At 48.3% G+C, this 24,881-nt stretch overlaps 1 protein-coding gene across 1 annotated transcript in view; it reads left to right on the top strand.

Moving 5' to 3' along the window:
* Positions 1 to 24,881, top strand: part of LOC105563731 (neurogenic locus protein delta) — a 44,499-nt gene that overhangs the window by 9,383 nt on the left and 10,235 nt on the right. Inside the window, exons 3-5 of the mRNA XM_012015591.1 lie at positions 9,621 to 9,684; positions 17,658 to 17,909; positions 24,002 to 24,062. Of these exons, the coding sequence (XP_011870981.1) occupies positions 9,621 to 9,684; positions 17,658 to 17,909; positions 24,002 to 24,062 (377 nt within the window). The remainder of the gene's footprint in view (positions 1 to 9,620; positions 9,685 to 17,657; positions 17,910 to 24,001; positions 24,063 to 24,881) is intronic.

Below are 24,881 nucleotides of genomic sequence, written 5' to 3'. Positions count from 1 at the left end.
AGAGAGAGAGAGAGAGAGATCGTGCACAAGGGGAGAGTAACACTTGTCTTTCCCTCCTGCTGTTGTTGATGCTGCTTGCTGTTGCTTTCATAGGCGTCGAAATTTAAATGCGGTACGAGTAAGTCCCAGTCTACAATAGAGATTTAAGCCCTAAGCCTTAAGAAATTGACTAATCACAGTCGCGCATTCTACTCATACTTGACCGTGATTGGCCAATTTCTTAAAGCTTAGGGCTTAAATCATCTATTGTAGACTGGGACTAAAGAGACGATCGACGAAAGTCGAATCGAACGGCAGAAAATCGGAAAGATGATACTTGGAGATTTCACGGAATCAAAATATTTATAATTTATTTAAGTTTGACATACCTAGTAAAAGAGATATAGAAAAGTCGATATTACGTATAAAGCATCGATAAGCGAGGAAGGACATTTCTTACATGATCTTACGACAAAAGTAAAGATTCTCAAGGTGCAAGTGATGTAACGTGATTTATACAATTGAAGAAATATTCATTCAATTTATTTTACAAGACCGCGAACCATCTTGTAACTGTCACGTAAGTTCACAACACTCGGAATTTAAGTTCCGACGATTCGATAATTTCTCTGACGTTTTCCCGAATGGTCGGTGCGTTGGTGCCAAAGCTGACGCACGCGCGCGCCAATGTTAGCATCTTTTGGCGCACGTCAAATCTTCTCATATCGGTGCTCGCGCATTTCTGACTATAGTTCTGACTATGAGACCGCCGCTCCGCAGGGTCGCCGCCGGCAGCAGATGGCCGGGGCCTTTTGCGCCTCTGCACACTTCCCACGTACTCTGTCTTCGCTCTTTCTCTCTCTTGCTCTCTTCTCTCGCCCTCCGTGAGGCTTTCTCGTGAGCAGAGTTAAATTTACTAACCCATATGGCGCCCCTCATGCCTCTAACGAGTCCCCCCCCTCTCTCTCTCTCTCTCTCTCTCTCTCTCTCTCTCTCTCTCTCTCTCTCTCTCTCTCTCGCTCGTATCAACCGTTTCTCGTTGTTCTCCATCTTTTCTTCTCATTTGCGCTCTCTTCGTTTATTTATTTTGAATTCATTTTTACACTTTGTTTCATCTTAATTCTTTTGCCAGTTTGCAAAAGATAATACCACGATAAACTGCATCTTCCGACATGAATTTTCTTCTCTCGAAACATATTTATAATAAGACACATTGTCGGTTTGTTGTGTTGCATACTTGACAGAACTTGAGCCGCAGGCGAAATAAATTCACTTTCTCTTTCTCTTTCCCATCTGTACCCGGATGGTTGCAGGCACGTGCGTTCTTCGACATTTACCACCACCGGTTGAACCCGTGGCTCGGCGGCTGATAGGATTATCGCGCGCGCGATGCAACGATGTCGAAATTATTCCGAGAGCACAGTTACCGATACTCTATCCGGCGTCTGCTTTGATGTAGCCAGCATCAAACGACGTCGGTAGCGGCCCTCGGCTTCTCGGAAGACACGGTCACAGTTCCGCGGAGAACTTTCGGTGGTTCCTGACCGATTTCTGGTCGACTCCCGCTTGGCCTGTCGGCGAAGTAGCTCGAAACCGACGTAAGCCACAATCGCTATTTGGAGTACTCGATTTATTTTCGTAGCTGCAAAAGCCCGAACCGTTTTAAATCCCATATCGCAAGATCAGCTTTATATGAAGAGAATTGAGGAAAGAAGCGATGGGACAGACAGTTACACGTTTCTTTTAATCGAGTTGTCGAGCATTGTGATTCCATTAATGCGCCTGCGTATGCATAATGACTTTTTTTTGTGTGTAATTCAACAGTATCCTGATAAATAAGTTGCATAAACGGTTTGTTATACGACGCGTTTCTACGCCACGATATAACGAAGGACGGTGAAAAAGTGAATTAACTCGTTGTTGCTGCTGATTACGGCCGAGTTGGCAATTAGTAAATTGACTCGCGACTCAGTCAAGCCGTACGAGCATTGGACGAGCGAGAGCCGATAAAATAGCCACTATAAATAACAGTTACGTGCAACGCGCGTAAATCACTTCCGTGCGGTGTGCGACCGAGATGCGCGAATTAACGGCCGTTCCATCGCTACAACCAGGTTCATTAAATGTCCCCGCGCGCGTAATTATGCGACACAATTCGATTTATCAAAAATGATCACATGCGTAATTTACACATATTTAACGTCTACGCAGGTCACATGGAATTTTAGCAGCAGACTAAACAAATTTTTCTTCGTCATATTTTTCATCGGCGAGCTCAATTGATTCTTTTAACATTAACGTACACGGAGAGCATTTTCTCTTAAAATTTATCCTGAAACTCGCATGGTCGTGGGACAACGTGGCATTTCGAAGAACTTTATGAGAGTTTGTTGAAAGTTTACCATTTTAACAAATTAATAAAATTCGTATGGCCCAAATGTGTGTGATCAGCACGAAGGAATAAAGGACTAAGAGCCGTGACAGGGTGTTAGTGTCTAAATATTTCATATTGTAAATTTATCGCGAAAAATATTACCTCAGCCAGGGTTTGGACCTGAAAATTTACCGTTTTAGTAAAATGTATGGTAAAATTTAAAAAAAAACTCGTAAAATTCTTTGAAACGCGTTGTCCCACGACTACAATATCTGCAGGACAAATGTTAAAGGGACATTCTCTCCGTGTAGAAATTGCAGAAACGCTTTCGTTAAGAGCAATTGTTTTCATATTAATTCCATACGTTGTTTCTCGCCGGACGCCCCGAGGAATGTCTGTGGTATGTCATTCGGCGGCATGCGTCGTCTCGATACATAATCGTAACCTTCGCAGACGCTGCAATCTCTTATGCGTGCGTGCGTGCGTGCCGCGGTCTCTTATGCGCGCGCCTTAATTGGCTTTACGTTCGTGTACACGAGCCGCCTTATTAAAACAGCACGAGGCGACTAGCGACAGTGCGGCTACTGTGCTCGATCGCTGCGCACGCTTCTCGCGAGTGAGCGCACCGTCGCTCGCGGGGCGCGCCGTACGAGCGTTACGCGATTTTCCGCGCGCACTCGCGCTAATAGCACGCACGCGCGCGCACACGCTCGCTCGCTCGCTCCATTCTTTTCCCCGCTTTCGTTATGTCGCCTGGGAATTCCGCCGTCGTGCCATGCTATTTTTAGCCGATCACCGTAACTTCCTTCCGCGGTAAATCTCACGCATTATCGTAAGGTAGATGTCGACGATACGTGGCGTCTACGATGAGATCTTCAAGACGTAAGGTTTAAGAAAATGACCGGTCGATTGTTCTCCTCACCTTCGCTTGCGATAGGTCGCTTTCTTAAATCCTACGTCTTAAAGATCTCATTGTAGACGCCGCAGAGGAATGCTGAAACGCACTCGTACTGCTGGCATCAATTAAGAAAGTTGCAATTGCAGATTGACACAAATAATAAATAATCCAACTTCAATGTAGACACTCGCTAATGTTGCGCGAGTATCGATTTTTACGAGAAAAGAGGGTGGATCCACTCTGGGGGAAAAAAGACAGTTAAGCAACCCCTTTTGGGGTCCACAATTAGTGGTCGAAATTGTTTGGATTGTTCGCAACTCTACTCTGGGAAAAATTTTGATCGTTTTTTTTAACATTTCGGTTAGTGCCTCTTAAGTGAAAATTATCTTATTGACAGAACTAATTGAGAGAATTGATTAGTATTACTTAAAAATCTTGGACACAGATGGAATAGCAAATTGCGATTTTTAGTTGCGCGGGGTAAAATTAGAGTTATGAACAATCCAAATAATTCGATTACTAATTGTGGGCCCCAAAATGGGTTGCCGTCTTTTCTTTTCCCAGAGCAGTAGCCGAAAGCATGCAAGCAATTTATATAGGTGTGATTTCGTAACACACGATATTACCGAAATTATAACGAAGGATACCGTACAGTAGTCATGAGCATTCTCAAATGCGTTTTCGTGGAACGCGATTGCGAGACCGAGACTCGAGGAAGAACTGCGAGAGGTAGAGGACGAGGGGGCCGCGAAAGTGATGGGAATCGCGTTTGCAGGAAGAAGGGAGAGGAAAGGTGGGGCCCGAAACTGAGGCGGCCAGCGAGCGCGCGAGCGAGCCGTGGGTCCCACGGCCGAAAAGGCTGCGTGATTCGCGTCCCAGACGAAGGCACGAGCGGCGAAAGGTCGAACGAACGAACGGACGGACGGCTACGATGTGTGGCGGCTAGGTGATTCGACGCATCGCGACGCGGTCTACGTTTCGCACGAATTATGTGGACGCGATGAAAGAAAGCAGACGACAACACGACGCGACGGCGACGGTGACGCTCGATTCCCAAAACTCCGCTACGGCGTATTTTTAGTTCCGTCGCGCGTGCGAGCTTGCGAGACTCGCACGCGACCGACCTCTTTCCCTACCGGCAGTTAACTCCTGTGTCTGCGTGCGGTACCTTCCTTCCTTCCTCCTTTTCTCTTCCTTTTCGCGTGCGTGTCGCAGCACGAACTGCGGAACTTGGAACCTATTACGCGTCGACAAAGTTTCACTTGGACTCGGGGTCTTCTCTCGAAGCCAACAAATGTTTCGGCGAAACGTGGATCCACTTTGTTTAAAAGATTTTTATATCTTTTTTTTCATATATATTCTTCATTATATGAAGTGTCCGTTTAGCACTTGGAAATAAATATACTCTTCAACTAATGAAGACTGTTAAGAAAGAATTGATAACAATAGAATGGTTTCCCCATGAGTTGCGAGCCCGGCAATACGCTGTGCGTTTGTAACGGTATAACTCGGCGAGTTCCCTTTCGCTGCAATCGAGCTCAAGCTTCAATTTACTCCGCGAGAATGCAAAAGCATCGAGTAACGGCCGGTCGCTTCCCCGATGCCACTTCCGGTCTTCCCATCTCACAGATTCTTATTACGACGTCGCTCGGGGGTGCCGTTTATGCGGAAGTTCTCCTCAATACGTTTCCTCTCCCGGATCCGAGTGTTTCCTGTTGCTCTTTTGTCGCGCACTCGTCTCTTTCTCGCTGTGAGAAAGCGTACCTTGAAGGATGGTGGAGGCATCGCGTGATAATAAGCGAAAAGTTCACGACTCAAGAGTACATTTTGTCACCTTTCGCGACGGTGTGCTTGCAGTATCATTTTTTTAACTGTCGGAGCGCCATGTTCAGGGTTGGCAAAACTCCACTTTTTTTTTTATAAAGTCCATGCCGGTGGTAAAAACCGGCAAAAATTGGTCTTCGGTCAGTAGAAATGTAATCGTTTCAGGAATTAATAAATTGTTTCGCGAGATGGGCAGGTCGCTCTGTCGCAGCGCGAGATTTTTATTTACGGTGGAATTGGATCGAAACCGCTCTTACGGGACGTGACTGTTTACACAGGCCGGCCCTTCCTTCATCTTTTCCCCCGTAGTGTCGACAAAGCGAAAATACGGCTTGTGAGAGCGTGTGCGTGCGTGTGTCTGCCCTCACCCTTACTCCCCTCGTCACGTGGTCTGCGGGCAGGTACGCATCAGCTGATGCACGCGCGTGGGTGAACCTTATTGACTGATTGACTGACTAACTGCTCGTCCCTTGGGCGATGTACTGTCGCTCGACACGAACGATATACGTCGTTATCGACTCGGTCGTGCGTTACGAGTCTCGTTTCTCTCGGTTAATTATGAAATGCATTTTTATATTACGTGATTAAGCGTCACTACCGTCGCTCTTGCAAATCGAGACATGATGTTTTTCTCTCTCTCTCTCAGAAAAAGGATCTTGACGCTCTTTTCATATCGATACAATGAAGCTTTTCCATTCAGCGGTTTGTAATTGATTACAATAAGAGTCGAAAGTTGGAAACAGTAATGGCTAGCCCAATCGAAGCGTGCATTAATAAAACAGGCCGCATCGCTTCGCGTTAAGAATGGCCCGTGAAAGCGTGACTTTTGTTCGCATTACGGTGAACGAGGAAGGAACGGAGCGGGAGCCATTCATGTTGGTTCCACTTACGAGTAATTATCCAATGTTACTTTTCAGAATATTCGTATAGCCACCAATTTCTCTAATTTCGAAATACAGCCTGCAAGTAACACGCCATTATCACCTGAAGCTACAACTGGGCGAGTGTTTCGAAAGATTTCGATTCTCCGCAGTTGCGATATCTCTCGCTCTCTCGTTCGCACGTTCGATTTCATATTACAAATTGACTACGTCGCGACTGCCTGTCGACGGTGTCCTTCCGTGACTCGTCTATTTTTACCGCGTCCTGTTATTCCTGGATGTGCCGCTCGGGCATTCTCGAGATTAGGTAACGCGTCTCCGCGATGGCTATACGGTGAAATTTTCGCGGCCGCCTTTGCATCGAAAGGAGGAAGAGGAAACTTGCGGATAACGAGCGACGACACTCCGCCGCCGCCGCCGACGACGACGATGCATTTACATGTAGACCGTTCGCTCTCTCTCTCTCCTCTTTCCTCCTCGCGACCGTCTTCCGCGATGATTAATACGCGCGTATATATACGCGCCCGCGCTCCGAGATTGCAGCTACGTCCTGTTGTACGTGAAGAAACGCGAGTCGACGGAGAAAGAGAGAAAGGAAACGGGCGAAGAGGAAGAGAAGAAGAAGAAGAAGCGAATCACTGGATAGAGAGGACGGTCTGCGCGCGAGTCGAAGCGAGAGGCGACGAGAGAAAGAGAGAGAGAGAGGGGGGGAGATCGAAAGAGGAGCACACGCGGGTCCGAGAAGAGGAACGACAAAGCGGCGCGGAGTGCGGCGCGGAGGTTCGGGCTGACGGCGGCGAAGAAGGGAAAAGAGAGGCGAGAGAAGGTGGAGGTATGCTGCGCAGCCGTGGGAACCGACTGCCGAGCGAGCGAGCAGCTCGCTCTCCTCTCTTTCTCGTTCTACCGCAGCGGCCGTCGCGCCTGCCGGCTCTCGTTCTATCGTGGCGGCCGCGCCGCGCCTGTCGCCTCTCCCTCTGTCGTATTCGGCCGCCGCGCCGCGCGACCCTCTCGCTCTATCGCGCGCCGTCGACACCGTGAGGACCTCTCTCGCTCCGTTTCTCTCTCCGTCTCTCTCCCCGTCATCCCTCGCGTCCGCGAGGAAAAGGATCGGCGTGTTTCCCTCCCTATCCTCGCCCGATCGTCTTTATCGTCCCGTGGATTTCTCCTCCGCCTTCCGCGACCGCGCGCGCGCGCTGCACGTCGGCGATCGCCGCTACCGGTGCACACGCATACGTGCGTACGCACACTCGCCGTGCTCGCCGAGGCGCATTGTTCCCGCGGAGAACCGCGCCTTTTTTCGAACGCCTGGCCGCGATTCTTCGCCGATTTCATTCCAATCCCCCGTAATAAATTAGCGGACGATCACGGTGGCATTTGTCTTCCCGGCGATTTATCCTCTCCCTCTCTCGCTCTCTCCTCCGCTCCTGATTTGTTGCTCTCGCCACAGGGGCCATCTTTTTCTCTCCTTTTCGTAAAAGTGCACGTCCCGCGTGTCTAAGACCTCTCCGAGACGCGTCCTTGCCGCGAGAGAAAAAGGCGGCATAGCCCTGTGTTTCTCGTCTCGCTTCCGTCTACGCCTACTATGTCCTGCCCTCGCGTTGCTCGCTTTTTCGCCCTTCTCGCGTGTTCGAGGCCCTTGGACCGGTCTCGAACCGTATCTCGCACGTTCGGTATCTCGTCGCAAAAGGTGTGTGCGTGTGAGGTGCACCACAACCTGCGCCACTCTCTTTCTCTCTTCCTCCTCTTCTTCTTCCACTCGTTTCTTTTAGCAGAGACAAATTGCTCCCTCGTCCTTCAACCCTTTCGCGGCGAAGGGCGAATGCGTACCTGTGCGTACATGTACACCGTAAGGCTCATTTCCAGAAATGGAAATGTGCGAAATGTGCAAGTAACAATGGTCAATAACGTTAGATAATAACGTGCTCTCTTGCGGGAAATTGATACAATTACTTTAACGAAAAGGTCGACCGGTTAAACACGAAGGAACGTTTCTTCCATTTACCGAACATAAAGATATCGATTTTAATTGACTTTAACATCGATACACTTGTACAATCTTATTGCCGTACTACTTTTTCCCCCCGGCTTCGGCTTTTTGCACGCCAGGATTGCGTTTCAGACGCGAGGGGAAGCTCGCGAGATGAGAGCGCGGTGCGTAACGGCGTCCGCATAAATTTCCATGCGCGAGATGACATTCGCCATGGGATTACCGGGGGAGACTCGTTTACGGGAACTCGGGCGAAACACGGGCGGGGAATAGCGACGCCGGCGGATATAAACATTTATTATTCTCCGCGTGGCAACGACTAACGAGGTCGCGTATAATACCGCGAGCCGCGCGGTGCTCTCTTTCTGTGTTTACCGTACATGCTCGTGTGACGTTAAATAATTAAACGACGCATTATCATCACACAGATGTAAAGGCCGCGTTACAGCACGTACGTGTATTACACCGTGTATCCTCGCGACACGTCCGAGTACGAGCACTGTGGTGCTCCGTGTGGTTACTCGGCGACGGGGGAACGTCATTACGGTATTTACGAGCTGTCGTTTCGAGCATCTCTCTACCTGGGCATTCCTCAGCCTCTAAATTACGGAACAGAGCCGCGTGTGTGTTCAGCGGGCAGCCAAGTTTCCCGCGTTTCCTGTCTCCCGTCTGGGGACTTCTCGGCCGCTCTGGGACAGATTTCTTCTGCATTTGCTAACTCTCGAATTGTAACGGAAAGATTAGAGTGTTACAAACAATCGAAATAATTCGATTACGAATTGCGAGCCCCAAAATGGGTTGCTGTCTTTTTTCCACAGAGTACGCGATTTTTTTTAAGTATCCCTGTCCCCTTCCCCCCCCCCCCCATTCCCCAATTGCGTGGGAACACCATGTTAACATTTAATTTTGTTACAAGTTCCTTTGCACGACGAAGAGATTTACTGAAACAAATCTATCAACAGTATACGGAAGTTGGAAAAATGATTTTCACGATTTCGTGAGATCGGGAGGATCGGTGTAAATGCAAATTGCCTAGTGACATCTCGTAGACAATTGATTTAGCGCAATCGGCCGTAGTTTCCACATGTCGGGGCACTTAGCACGCGCGCACGTGTACCTTAATGCGACGTGTGATTTACACCGAGGGTACATCGTGTGGTTATGACAGTTGACCCGTGTGGGGTTGCGATTCCCCTCGTGCCTGGACGATAACTCGGAAGGGGGTGACTTTCGCGCGTGTCGTCCCCCTTCCTGTGCCCTCCCTCTACCCCTCGCCCAGTGACGCGTAACCGTTTCTCCACGTTCGTTCTTGATGTGCACGCTCGTCGTTCTGCCGGCGGGCGGACGCGTGGCAACGCGTGGCAGGTGTGCGCGTGACGCAGCACGCCGCGAAACGTTTAATTTGTTATTAACCCTTTCACCACGGAAATATTTCCTCTAGCATTACCGTTACATTTCGAAAGTGCGCGCGAGTCACGCCCAAAAAAAGTAAAAATGAATGACGCATCCTTTTAATTGTCGGCATTAAAACTAATTACAGGACTGAATTGTTAATTTCGTCTGAAATTTTTCCTCCAATTCCCCCCCCCCCCATTGCTTTCCAATTATTATAACTGTTGATTACCCTGGACGAAAAACGCGCACGAGACTCATGTAGCTTTTTCTATCTGTTTACAGGGTACATTCTCGCTGATAGTGGAGGCTTATCACGACGCTGACAACAGCACACATCAATCGGCCGGTGAGTGTAATTTCTTTCGTTCTAGATTACGTACGATGATATCGAACATGAGTGCACGCACTTGTAAAAAGCTCGAATGACGAAGGATTATCGTAAAATTAGTCATGTAGACGTGGCGTTGCGGGCGTCTTTAAAGCCGCAGGAGAGAAGGCAAGAAGGTTGGTTGTCGGGTGGGCATGTGTGGTCCAGCTGGCCCATAAGAGAGACGCGGTGTCTCGTGCAACATCGAGAAGGACCAGTCGAGAAGGCACTTCCGGTCCCTGAGCATGACACTTACCAGAGACGTTGAGTCCTTCCTTTTCTTCCTCCTCCCTTCAACTACCTCTTGCTCCTCATCTCTTTAAAGTTTCCACGAGACAAGGACCGAAAGAAGAGAGCGACAGAAGGAGATTGATTTTCTTGCGACATTGTTATCGAGTTTTCTCCGCTCAATTTATTATAAATAACTTATTAATTGTGATGTGTTTATTTCGAAATATTTCGTCACAAGTTTTTACCTATTTTTCCAAATTTTTTGCCGTTGTTGTTTGACAAACAACAAAGCTTTTACAAAGATTGTGTAGGAAACGCGATGTCATAATCCATTTCTTTGAGTCCGCCCTTTTTATCATAAACGTTGAATCCAATTTGACGCAATAGACAAATACGCGTGGCTTGGCAAAATCTTACGTCGCCGAGATCGGCCGTTGTTCCGCGAACAATCGTCGCGTTTTCATTGTTCTATTCAGCCTCTGGTCGTTCCTCGTTTGTAACTGCGCGTTATTACGGCAACGCGGCTCCGTTGTGTCATAGCGTTGTGTCGTCGACCAGAAGTTGCGGGAGAGAGAAAAGTGAGAGCAAGGAGAGGAGAGACGGCGGATACCGGGTGGCGGCGGCGGCGGCGGCGGCGGCGGCGACGGCACTAGTGTTTCCTTCCTGTGTAACCGTAGTACACTCTTCTTCCATCACGCTGGAAGTAACTTGACACCGAGTATGTACGGGCGCATCCGACGAGCCTAGCTTATCCTACCGTCAATTGTTCTTAAATTTATTATTTGTACGCTCTTTTAACGGCAACACAAGTAATCTGTAGATAAATCGCTCGAAAAGATTTGATGAAAAGAAACCAAGTTCCAGAATGCGTTTGTTCCGAGTTAATTTCCGTTTATTCCAATTTTTCTAGTAATCCCATGTAAAGTCCTGAGACGGATACACAGCGTGTAACAACCGTGCGTCGAATGAAACTCCAAGTGCGTACGGTTTTCTATACGCACTCGCGCGCAGGTAGCACACGCATCCGCTTCATTCTATTCACTCTCGAGACCGGCTTTAAAAACGGGGTAAGAAGAGCGAGACCGCTTAATTTCTTCCTCGAGAAGTCCCGTGGGGCCCCTCCGATAATTAGAATCGGCCGGCGGGAGAGAGCGGAAGCTGCATACGCACGGCGGCCGCGCGCCCTCATGCGTGTCGCACGCACACGCGTGCATGGTCGCGCCGTCGCTCCTCGTATCACCTATGCTACTGCCGTCGTCGTCGTCGTCGTCGTCGTCGCCGGCGCAGCTTCGGCCAATTAACCGAATTTAACTGTTTCGGCGCCACGCGGCGCGTACTTTATTCGATCTTGCGCTTATTTATCTGCCCGCCTCCCCCCCCCCCTCTTCTCTCGCTCACTTTTTCGCACGTGCTTTCTCCGGACGAGGAAACAGCGACTGTTCGGAGCGCGAACGAGTTTGCGAATACAAGATTCGTAAGAGTACAAAACTGGATTCCCCATTTGTTGGGTCGAGAAAACTCGGAAGTTACTCGGAGAATCTCGTTCCAAGGAACTCTAATGAACATGCTCGAGATTACCGCGCGTGTGTTCTCAGACACTGTTTACGCCGCTAATAAAACTTTCATTGACACGGAGACCAGGGCTAGTTTCTCCGTTCTGTGTATCTGGGTACAACGTTTCCTCATTAGTCACGCGTGTACGATAGTCCACTAAAATTAAGATTCAACGATGCATATGTACTATGAGAAAAGAATCCAAACTAATCGTGTTTCCTCTTGTATTTCGTTATCGAAGTAACTTCATTTTTTTTACGGTAACTACATACGGTATTCTGCGTTGGACGAAAGAACAGCGAGCTTTCTTTCTATCCGACACGAGTTCGCGTTATGGCCGGCGAGTGTCTTTTACAGTCTCTGGATTTTATCGTCAAAGTCCCGTTTATACGCGTCTGCTTCTCAGTGTCTGCGATTCTTTTCTTAGCACGCGGATGTTGTATAAAGTCATCGACGTATAGAAATTTATCTCGGTTTTTCGCGCTTGTATTTGCCGGCTCGCGCCGAACACGATTACAACGCGAAGAAGGGCTGGCAAATCGTATTTTTGAAATCTTAACATTCTTAATAATTAAATGAAACCAAGGAAAATAGAAATAATTTAAATTTATAATCGTCCGAGGCTAATGTGCCTAGTAAAAGGTAGTATATTGACGCATCCAACATCCACGACGGATCGCCAAACATGTCCCGGATATACACCTATCCCCGGGGTCTTTATCGCGGATACACCGCTTACATTGTGCTCCGTCTACCGTGCTGCTGCTCCGGGCACAATATAATACCCACAACGCACCGGCGAAACGAGCCCTTTATTGCCGCGTTGCTCGGATGCTGCTTCCTTTCTCAGGCGAACACCACCACCACCACCTCCTCCTTCTCCTCCTCCTCTCCTAACCGCCGCCCCCGCTCCTGCCGCGTTCTCGCCTCCTTCCCTTTCGGGCGTCCCTCTTCCTCCTTTTAGCCGCCCATCACGCACACACGCACACCCATTATCCACGTTGCGTTACGTCGCGTTGCGTTACACTGCGTTACGTTGCGTATACGTGCCGGTGCACGCGTCGCGCCGCTGCACCTGCGCTCGGAGTTGCGTTCGCTCCGCGTCGCGTGTCACGAAAATTTCGTGGGAATCCCATTCGCCGCCGCTAATTATCGCCGCGACGCCGCGACGTTCCTCAAGGACGGCCGTAGTCGCGGGAGTGCGTAAGAGGCCGTTTCGAAGCTGATTTCTTATATCGCAGGCTCGATATCGAATCGCTCGTTATCTTGGCGGATTACCCTTCCGGACGGTATATTCCTTGCGCGTGTAAATCAAAATTCCGTGCCATTCATACGCGCGCGAAATGTTCCAACTAAAAATAAGAGACTTTAAATAAATATCGGATGGTCTTAAAGTCTTCTTTTTTTTTTATTCCGGTCTAATTTTATGCCCGCCAATGCGACGTTATTTATAAATCTCGGCGGGGCAAGGTGGTGTCGCGCACGAACGATTACACGTGTCGATGAGAGCGCTCGGCGAGTCCCGATCGATCAATCCCTCGTGTGTCGAGCGCGCACATGAAGTGGCATTATTGTACGCGAACCAGTTTCCTTTGTCGCTAATGACGACGTTCACCGACATCCGCCTGCTTCGTGTGCTCGGTCGTTGCTCGTTTTGGTAAAGGCCGATCGGATTACTACTCTTCCTTTCCTTCATTCATCCGCCGTAGCGCCAGCGGGGTTGAGAACAAGGAAGAAAGAGTCTTCCCTCCCCCTCCCCCCCTCTCTTGCTCTCTCTCTCTCGCGCGCGCGCGCCGTTCGTCTGTCCGTTCGTTCGCGGTGAACCAACAGCGCTATTATGAAGCGTTATGGGATAACGCGCGTGGTAAAGAATTAAATGGAGATCACGATATCCAGCCGAGCTACTGTTAAACGCTTCTTTAACACACGCATCCGAAGAAACGGTACGTTCCTACGATTCGTTATATCGCGGCCGCCGGTTCGTTAACTGCAACGTGAACGCTCCGGAACCGTCAATGTTAATCTTCTGAATGAAGAACTACATATGTGTGTTCGAAGAGATTTCCTACGGGAAAAATTTGACTGTACAATATTTAGCAAGATATTTTTGCTCCTGAATTTCTCGGCAAGATGCCTCGAATCGAGGCTGTCGGTTAAAATTAATCGCGAGACGTCGGTTTGTTGTTATCTGAGAAAAATTAAATGTCCGAAAGCTGTCAATTTCCGATATTAGAGAAGTCCGTGCGCGAATGCAAAACTTCTTATCGCTCGTGTTCGCGAAGTGTCTCTCGGTGGAGAGTCGATTCTGAACTTGTTGAGAAAACTGCAATTTGTGCTCTGGGGAAAAAAAGACAGCAACCCATTTTGGGGCCCACAATCGAACTATTTGGATTGTTCGCAACTCTACTCTGGAAAAATTTTTGACCGTTTTTTTTGTAGTTAAGCAACTCAACATTTCGGCTAGTGTTTCTGAAGTGAAAATTATCTTTGCGTTAGTGAATATCGATAGAATTAATTGAGAGGATTGATTAGTCTTACTTTAAAATCTTGGATATAGGTAGAATAGCTAATTGCGATTTTTAGTTACGCGGGGTAAAACTCGTAAAAGATTAAGATTTACGAACAATCCAAATAATTCGATTACTAATTGTGGGCCCCAAAATGGGTTGCTGTCTTTTTTCCCCCCCAGAGTACAGAGATATACAGAGTAGAGAGATGTACAGAGACTGAATATCTCTCTTGTACAATGCGCGCTGCATTTGTTTCCGTTGCGCCAGCTGAAAGTGTACGGGACGCATTGGGCAGCCACCAGACTTGAGAGTATCCTATTCATTTCCAATTGATACAGCGCGTTGGTGCTTCGCGATGCGTACGCAACATATACACGCACGAGCGAAAGGAACTCCAGCAGTGGTCGTCGCTCCACACGTGACTTACGTCACCGTCGATTGTCAACCGCTTTTTTCCTGGCCGGTCTCTCGTGGTCTCTCTCTTTCTCTCTCTCCTCTCTTTCCCTCTCTTTCCCCTATTCCTCTCTCCTCTCTTCTTCTCCTACAAACTGAGCACCGTTGCACGCCGCGACTCGCTCGCTGCACATCGCCCGACGCACTCGGGAGAGCGCACCTGCCTTCTTTCGTATGATAATAACGACCGCGATAATTGGCCGCCTGCCCTGCGCACTCCACGTGTCAACCGGCGACAGAGAGAAAGATCGTACGGCTACGTCTTGTTTTTCTGATCGAGTCAACAGCAAAACCTGACACTTAGGGAATTAAAATTAAATTAACTTTACGGATTAGAAGAGCGTAATCAATTTAAATTGTTTTATGTTATTCCGGGATGACAAGAGGTTTATTAGGATATATTTAAAATAGGATTGGAGCTACATTGGGTCACGGTCGTTGAGACTATGCGACCGAGAGGCTCGCTACCTGCTAAACTTGAGCGGAGGCGGAGCCGACGGCGTTTCGGAAGTGAATCCGCCGCCGTTCGGGTTTTACGATCCATTTCGCTAAATAATCGGCGCATCATTTTTTTCGCGCAGAAACAACGCGCGGCGGAGGTAAAACGCCGCTGGCTACGTGCCAGCTCTTTCTCCTTCTTTCTCTCGAGGCTATACTTGTTCGGCAGCCGCTCGTTTCTGAATGAACAATAGAATATGTCTGCTACGCGCCGGCGCTGCGCGTCATTAATGAATACCTTGAATCGGTCTGGCCTCGAGCACGCCGGGTGTTTTACCGGGTGTATACGTGCGCGGACCGTGGTCAAGTAGAAACGAACGGTAGCGATCTCTCATAGTGTAGCAGCCAACGTCCATCCTAATACGTCCGGGGGAAACAGCAGCAGGAAGTTGTAACTTGGCCGATACACGGCCGGTAGCGCGCAACGTAATCGTCTTGCCAGTGAATGTAAACGCGGATAAATTTTTTCCGCGCGTCTTCGCGAACGTTGACTACGCGCCGGACCGCCAACTCCTATTACGTACATATCTCGTATATTCGTATCCTGAAAGCCTTTGGTATTTCTTAGGATTTCAAAACTCTAACAGCTTTTTAAATATATACAGCACCGGTCAAAGTTATATCACTTTTCGATTTTTTGAGCACAACTAGTTTTCAAGTGCCCGAATGAAAAATTCGAAAAGTGTATCTTGTCAAATTTCATTACCCTTCGTTGTACAAGATGCATCTGTACAATGTCTCGTCAGGTGTCTACTGAAAAATTTTGAGCGCATTTCGACGCACTTTGACGAAAGTTATGCTCAGGAAACTTAAAGGCGAAATAATTCTGGCCGGTACTGTATACCGTTTGACGAAAATACTTGTAGGAAAGAGGATTATTTGTTATTTTATTATTTTCATGTATATTATTTTGCTTCAAGATTCGACCGCCTGGTAGTGCCACGATTTATTACGATATCGATGTATTAGAAATGTGTACGTCTTAGCAAAGCTTCATAAACCGATTCGTTCTCGATTGTGCTTTGCTCCGCGCGTTTCAAGTAGCGGAGCTCTCTCGGGATCGAACATGAAACGATGTAGCGTGCGAAGATCGGCGTTTTCGGAACTCGTAACAGCATCACCTGGGAAGATAGCCCAGTAAACTGCCTCTCCCTCTTGTATATATACATCTCGTTCTTCTCCCCCTGCCTCCTTCTTTCTCTTTCTTTCATTCTCGACTCCCGTTTCGCCGACAGCCACTTCCCTTCTGGGAAGAGAGGCTGATCTGACTCCCTCCTTAAGTATCCTCGGGCACGCCATCGGCGAAAACCTTCGTCCTTTTGTTCCCTCCTCGCTCTTTCTTTTCCTCGCTCATTCGCTTCTCCGTTCTTTCTCCTCGACGCGCGCGGTGAACGGAGAGAGAAAGAGTGCACACAATGGCGTGTGATCGAAGGATTCCTCTCAGCGAATCGCGTTATCAGGCGATGGTAATGTCAATTGAGCCTCTTTGAGTTGCAGAATTTTCTCAGTCCGCAATGTGAGAATTACATTGATATAAGCGAGGATACTTTAATTCCACAATTAATACCAGAAATTATTAATAAACGTATAAGTTATTTGACGAACAAAGGAAGTTTGTGAAAAAAAAACTTGTATCAAAGTAACGTTAGTAATGTATATAAATTGCGTTCCTCAATACGTTTAAATTTACCAATAATTTTGAAAACAATGATCGTAATTTATGATAACGGAAATACAGAGATTACGACCAACCTGCGAGCTTTCGAACCGTCATTGTTCAAGATACTCGTCTTCATTCATCAGTGACAATTTTGGGAAAAGTCTCTTGGAAACGCCGAGATGGAATCATGCCTCTTTATGGCCACGCTATTGATCTCGCTACACGGGATAGATCGCAGTGGAATCGGTGGGCCCCGGTACGCTACCGGTTCGGCTGTGCGAAGGCGCGCACGGACGCGCGCGTGCACCGAAAACCGGTGCCGTGAGATGCAGGTTTTTCGGTAGGGCACTTGATCGTAGGCCCTGGATCCTAATCTGTCGGGGCTATTACGATAATGCGCCCTGGTGTAAGGAAGGTTGTAGCCTCCGCTCGTTCGTTCGCTCATCCGTTCGTTTACACGAAAGCTGGTAGAGACACTGGACGAGAGGACGAGCCAGAGGCGAAGACGAGAATGGAGTGAGAGGATAAGAGAGAAGGAAAGGAAGAGAGAGGAAGGAAGGACGCCTCTTTCCCAGAGCCGCAACGTGGTATACTCGCTTACTCTCTTTGTGCCGGATGCGTGCCGCCGACAGAGTAGCAATAGCGGACGAACGTCCGGTCTGCCCTCTCTCTCGCTCTCTTTCTCTCTTTACTTCTCGGTCTCTTTCTCTCGGAGGCCGATGCACTTCGATCGCATCATTGGGTGTAGCGGTGCACCTCGTCGCTCTGCCCCAATGCTGATCGCGTCGGCTAATTACTTTCACATCGCGTTTTATTGTTGTCTGGTGCGAACACATCGTTAATTTGGCGATTACCTCTTCTTTTTTTTATCGGCGTATCCGATAGATCTATGATAATCACGGCGATGCGATGTTTCTAAATTAATATAAAAGAAAATGTATACATGTGTAGTGCCAATTCCTTTGTAGTTTAAGATTACCGTAAGAAAGTCCGAATAGCTCGACATCGAGATCACTCAAACGGAACGCGGTCTTATGGTTTTTCAGAGAAAGTACTGATCACGCGGCTGACCACACAGAAGTGGCTGGACGTGGGGCCGGAATGGACCGTGGACGAGTACAAGAGTGCCCATTCGCAAATGAAGTACGAGTACAGGGTGACTTGCACGCCGCACTATTACGGCAAAGGTTGCGAGGACCTGTGCCGGCCGAGGGACGACAACTTCGGCCACTATAGCTGCAGTCCGAGCGGCGAGCGCGTCTGCCTCACCGGCTGGAAAGGCGACTATTGCAACACCCGTAAGTACACCATGTTCATCATTCTGGCATTCATGACCGCACCGTATTTTAAGCGGTAGCGCGACACACTGGCCGCTATTTATTTCCGCGTTCTCCATCACGACTGCACGCGCGTATCATATATCGACATGTGGCTCCTCTCAGTTTGATAGCAACGACAGACATGTAGGTTAAGAAAAAAAACTGATCAAGTAGCAACTGATAACTGCTGAATGAATCATGACGCGAGTATACAAGTGCCAGATAATTGTCAAAGATTGCGACTGCTCGTTTCGCTCCTTCTCCCAACGCAATCCCGTTTCTTCCAAGGATTTTGCGGGGCGCGCGCGCGCGGTTATTAACAGGCAACGCTGCTGCCTCCGCGATCCCTACCGATGTCGAATATGCACGCTACCTCGGTAAACGACGATACTCTCGCGAATCGCTCGGCGCGGCTCGCCGAACGAACCGTTCCTCGCGTTCTCTCTCGCTCCGCGTTCTTTCGAAGCCCGGCGTCTCCGCGCGAAGGAGAGGCCCGGTGTAGAGTCGGTGGTGGTGTGTTGCAGCGCGGCGCAGCCGAGACTTGGAAGCGTGCAGCAGCTTCCCACGCTTGGCTCGCGCGTGTCGAGTATCTCCTTCTCTTTTTCTCCCTCTTGCTCCCTCCGCCGTCCGAGCTCTCTTTCTTTACTCTTCTCCGTCCCACGGCCTGGCTGCAGCATCCCTCTCTTTTTCACTCTCGCGTACCTGCGAGCCGACCGCGACCTAATCCGTGTGCACGTGTAATGATCCGAGATTGTGTGAGCGAAGGAGGCAAGGGGGCGAAATCTGCCTTCGTGTGTGGCTCTCTCTCTCTCTCTCCCTCTTTCTCTTTCGATCTACCTTTCTTTCTTTCATTCTTCTCTCTTTCATTCTCTTCTTCCGTCGAGACTCGGTCGAGACTCGGCGCGAGTCGAATGGAACGGTCGTGTCTGTTACCGGAGTTACAGTCGTCGATGTCGAAGCTCCTGGCCTCTGATGCGTACAGGTTCGTACTCGCACCTGGTGTCCGACTGCGTCTGACCTGTACGTACAAAGGTGGTTTTATTCACAAGAGGAAGGGACTCTTGTCTAGCTTCGATCCTCATTCAAAGAATCGGGGACTCGTTTTCAGATTGTGTCGAAATGTTCACGAGGACAAAAGCTAGTCGTTACTCCCAGACCACGCCAAGTGTCGTCGAATGTCGTCGAATGTCGTCAAGTTTCGCGAGGAATGCTAGAAAACATTTTGGAAAGAAGCAATGTATCTTTCTGCCTGTTTTAACGCTGGAACTCAAGTTTGTGTTACTTGAATTATGGCATTAAATATTAGCTGATTCCAGATCGCTTGAAAGTAATCGAAAACTTGTATTTTTGTGTTTCACGTAATAGATAACATGATTATCATAAGTGTGTTCCGTACTTTTCACTTATACAGATAAGAATATCTGTTCCAATAAAGATTAATACCGTATCTTACAAGATCAATATATGAAGCGGTGTATTACGTCCACGCTCGGATCACGTTCTTCGAGGTTTCCACTTTCCCACGAGCTTTCCTCGCTTATGCCAATTCTCAGTTGCCGAATTCCGTACTTTCTCGAATCCGATCGAAGTGAAAGATCGATCGTAGGCGAAGTCTCCCCGTGTGTGGGGCCCCGTCGGTCCCGGTCGTTGCACTCGACACCGACTGCTCGGGGCCACCGCGATCGACAAAGTTCGCGCGCCGATTACTAATGCACTAATTTTCATTTCGTGGATATTCCTTGCTGTCGACGAACCAGTTGTTCGGAAAAGAACTTGTATTCTCTGATGTTGGGAAAAAGTCGGATTTAAAAGAATTTGTAGCGCCCACCCAAAAATCTTCGTTGACTTCGTGTGTGACTTTTAATTTATAAAAAAGGCGAGATAAAAAAAATTGATTTCGAAACACATTTATCGGAGTAATGAGACGTAAAAAAAAAATCTTTGTCCGCTACCGCAATATTACATACGATTATGCAGCTTAACGAGATAGCGGCAAAATCACTGTCGCGCTCTCGCTCGACGAGCAGTCGGCCGCAAAACGTCAGGAAATACGACGATATAAATCACGAACGGCAGACTCTCCTTCGGAACGAGTCTCGCGAGAACACAAAAGGACTTTCACTTCTTCGGAATCTGTTAAAACGATGGTATCTCGAGTTCGGTTTCGCTACTTCCGCGTCGTATCCTCCCGAATCTTACAGATCACCTCTTCATTTATATATGTATCTATTTTGCATATATTCGTGTTAATCTTCCAGAGTACGTTTATGTAAAAATTGTCACCTTTCGAATACGAATAATCTCGTGAGTGCGTCAACATATTTTTCTGCTTGCTCAGAATCGCTTTATCATCCACTTTTCTCCATCGATTCGTCTAAGGTTGTTCCCTCGTCTAACCCAGAAGGTACTTGTCATCGAGCATTTTGCCGAGTATGCACTTTCTCCGCAACGGCTTCGATCGCATACGACGAAGGGTTAACTCTCTATCTCGTTAACCCCGTGGCGAGAGGGGTAGGTTGAGAATAGGCGATCGGGTACGCAGCAAGCAGTCGGACTCTTTCGGGGGTGCCGATACGAAAGCGTTATATAGGGGTTGCTGGCGCGCGCGCGCAGAAAGAGAGAGAGAGAGAGCAGCTGCAACGCGCGAACGAGTCGGCCTGAGCGAGTTGGGCCCTGACAGCTGCACCGAGAGGACGGTGCTTTAACTAACAGCTGCCCCGGACTCGCGCTCGCAGTCCACGTACATTCCGGCTCCTCTATTCCCCTCTCTTTCCATCCGTTCTTTCTTGTCCCCGTAGTTTTTGTTACCCTCTGCGAGCAGCGCGGCGCTTTTCCGAATGTACCTTCGGTGTCCCCCTTTATCTTTCGGCCTACCTGATCGGATCGGATCGGATCAATTGTGGTATAGGCGGCTTAGGTGTAGGCCAGCTCGAGGCCTAGAGCTTCAACAAGATCATCGTTAAATAAAGCAGGCAGTAATAATGGCTACCTTTAAGGATATGCGCGGCCGGAATTTTCTATCAGTTTTTGCCTAAAACCTGATCACAATGGGTATAATTTCCGGTCGTGAAAAGACTAATCCTCTTATGAATGACTTCACAAGTCAACGAAACTTTTGAGAATACTTGAACCCTGTTTATATTCTATAGAAAAGTTGTGCCGGTGTTCGTCTTCTAACTGACTTCTAACTTGTAACTAATGGCATGGGCTACATTTAACGGGTAGTATGTCACAATACGGCAGGTATAGGCAAAATGGTGACGATTATTCTCGCGGGAAGGAAGAAAGAAAGGTTTTGAGGGAAAAAGTTGGACGGTACCTTGTCTCGCCGCCAAGGGGGGTCGGTACTGATGACCGTTTTGAAGGGAAATCTGTGGTCGTGAAAAATCAATAAGTACGTTGCGGAACCAGGGGACCTCAGGGTGTGTAACACCGACTACATGTCTTTCATGTCTTTCATTCTCTCTCTCCTTTTCTTGCCCTCCGCTCAGAGATCAGGCGTTTAAAAAGAACCGCTATGCAAAAGCCGGTAGATTCATTCAGAACACTCATGAGTTCATTACGTTACCTGCTCTATCTATTCGACATCATCTTTTACAAACAATTTTTTCAAACAGTTTTCGCATACATGGGTGGTTTTTCATTAATTGTTTGTCTCATTTAAACCAAGTTTCGTTCTTACGTTTGAGTACTTCAATATTTTTCAAATTGAAGTAGACGGAACTTTTATTAGCGTCCGCAAATTTCAAAATTTTAATTAACATTTAAAATATGTAATGAAGTAATAACTAATGGATGCTAATTAACTAATTAGGTCAGCTTGATGATATGAAAATGAAAACAAGTTAATATTGACTTTAATTAATAATTTCAATTGGCAGTAAAATTTACAAGCATTAAAATAGAAACAAATAATAATTATTTCATTTCATCATTACCAGCGTGACTTAATAAGCTGTCCGTTTCAATCGTTGTTTTATTCCGCAGCGAGGATATTGTTTATAGTTTCTTGTATCGTACACAAATATAATGCAATTGCTGGTCGTTTCATCAGATGCTGATTATGTCTCGATATTCGAGAACTTGTACCATTATTCTACTAGACGCTCTGTGCGATGCTTAACTTAAAAAACGCAATCGTTGAAATATCGTGTCGAATAAAATGCAGGAGGGTCTTGGACGTCTTCTTCTCGGCTTCTCGGAACACTTTGGTCGGCTTGGAAGAAGAGCGTTCCGCGGGAGGAGAACACACGGCGAATTTATAGCCTACCTCGCAAGGTTTTATCTCGAAAAATCGCAGCGGCCACAAATCGGTCGTAAATAATGCTCGGAGGGCAAGATTTGTCGCGGCTTACGAGATTTGTTTAGTCACTGGTCCGTCGCACCTCCTTCCTCGCCAGGGAGAAAAGGACCTTTCTTCCCTTTTCTTCTTCTTCGGCAACAGTACGGCGAAAAGGTGGTACACTCGAGGGGAAGAGACCGAAGGGGAGAAGGAAATGTGGAGGCAGGGGGGGGGAGGGTCGCGGTGGAATCTCTGCGATTCGGTCGTTCGTCGACGATACACCGACGGCCGAAGAGGGCACGAGGAGGAGAGATCGCGGCGGCTGCGACGGCGGGGCCGAGGGGGGTCGTATCTCTCGTTCTCCGCTCTATAAATACCATACTCCTTAGCGCTCGGCCTGTGCCATGCCATGCCATACCGCGCTGCGCCGCGCCGCGCCGTGCCGTGCCGTGCCGCGCTGCGCCGCGCCGAAGTCCGTCCATCCGACCGGCCATGGCGAGTAAGAGAGCCGGGCCGTTGCGCTCGGTGCCAAGGTCACATGGCCCTCGTGCTGCTGCTGGCCCTGCTCGCGCTGGCCCTGCCTCGCGCCGAACCGTGTCGGAATCATCCAACTGCCGCCCTCAACCCTTTCATTCACCAGCGTCGAGCGCACTGGGATTTTTTCTCTCGGTTTCCAACCCGGTTCCCAGTCCCGACGCTTGTCGACACCGTTGGCAAAATCGTTATTTTTATCGAACGTTTCATCAGACTGGCAAAGTTCAATTAATCCTACGCGATAGTAACGGTAGCGTGATTGATGATGTTATTCCAATAACTTGCACAATACATTAGTATCCAGACACGCATTTTGAATTTAACGTTTCGCGATCCTTTTTGCTCGCGTTGATGCGCCAAATCGTGATCGGTTATCGCGCTGTCGTCTCCCTGGGAGAATTAACAAGGTGACGAAGAAGGAATCCAAACGGACGACCGTCGATTCCTCGCATACTTGCACGCGGTACGGATCGCCAGCGGTGGATCGTAAGGGTAATGAAATTGTGTCACGCATCGTTCGATGCGACGTCTAGTTCGCGAATGCACGCGAGGAAGGGGGAAATTCGCGCTCTCAGTAGTTGGCTTCTAGCCATCGAGTTTACGTATGCGGCAGGAAATTGGTCGACTAGTTACGAGGCACGATACTGTATGAAAAGCAAACGCTACCGCGCGTGATGCGTGTCGCTCTCCTCGTCTTTAAACGGGCCCGCATCCGGGGTGCCGTTACGCGTTCCCCCAAATTTCACCGAGTCATCCGTTTATGGTTTACTCGCTCGATAAGGAAATGGGATATGCGTCTTTCGCGCGAGGCACCGCAACCACCACCTGTTAATCCTCCCGTTTTCTGTATTAACGTTTTCAATTTTAATTATCACCGCACTATGTAGCATTTTTAGATAAAAAAGGGTAAAGTTGAAAACGTAGAAATAAAGCTAGAAGTAGAAAAATAAAAACAAAACGCAATCTTCAATGGGGGGGAGAGAGAGAGAGGGGGGGCGGTCAGTTGGACCACTCGGTTCTCGTTGAGCTTAATCACTGCTAATTACGGCATCACATGCTGCAAACAATTACAGCACAGAAGTATTTTGTGTCCCGAAATGTAAAGAAGGACGAACTACCGTACGCGTGTATATATGCATGCCGTCCGATGTATCGTACACCGTATTCACCGCTCGCTCGTGCAGTCGTGAGGGACGCGATCGACCTCTCGCCGAGAGTTGCCTTAACCTCTTGGATTTTTTCTTACTCATTTCAGCCCGCTGCCTGCCCGGATGCGACGAGCAGCACGGACACTGCAATCGACCCAACGAATGCATGTGAGTATACGTACGCGGCATTCGCCTAATACTTGCACGTGCGCCTGTGGTATGTGTGTTGGTGCGTATGTATGCATTGCGCCGTCCCATACAACCGCCAACTAAATTCCTGGGCCCCGACACGGTGCATCCACTCCTCTGTATGCACCGCCGCGGCGTATATGCATGTACGCGCGATAATAATTACGCGCATACCTATCGTAAATTATCGTTCGGCGCGGTTTCGAAAAGGTATACGCCAGCCAGCGGATCATGGATCCACGTCACGATTCCAGTAACGCTGTCCTACACAAAGTATCCTAGAATCGTTTCGTTCTCCCTCGGCGAGATGTCGGAGCTCTAACTGGAACAAATACCAGTGATGATTCAGCTTCGATGATTCATCTCTGATTTTTTTTAAATACTGACCGTAGTGTACTTTACCAATATCGCCAAAGTTTGAGGAAGAGGGATAAAGTTCCAAGGCATAAGTAAATTCTATTTCGCGAATAATTTGAAGTGAACAATTTTAATTAATAATTCCATTTGCGTACTGCATAATGTAATGTTACTGCTAACTGAAGACGCGTACGCGCCGCGCACCCTTAAGAATCCTGTTACGGCGCGTGCATTCACGACGGCATTGCTGGTGCGCACCCGTTGTATATTATCGTACGCATATTTTCGTAACGCTTTTATGAGCGCACATACAGCGAGAAGGAAGAACGAAGTGGAATTGAAGTTCCCCGGCTGCTTTCCGTTCTAACGAGGTAGTTTCCGAGGTGCCAATCGTTCTCTCTCTCTCTCTCTCTCTCTCTCTCTCTCTCTCTCTCTCTCTCT

Source organism: Vollenhovia emeryi, unplaced genomic scaffold (genome assembly GCF_000949405.1).
Source record: "Vollenhovia emeryi isolate VEMERY1.0 unplaced genomic scaffold, V.emery_V1.0 DF939172.1, whole genome shotgun sequence".
Lineage (NCBI taxonomy): Eukaryota > Metazoa > Arthropoda > Insecta > Hymenoptera > Formicidae > Vollenhovia > Vollenhovia emeryi.
Note: the sequence above shows the minus strand (reverse complement) of the source record. Positions and strands in the feature narration are given on the sequence as shown.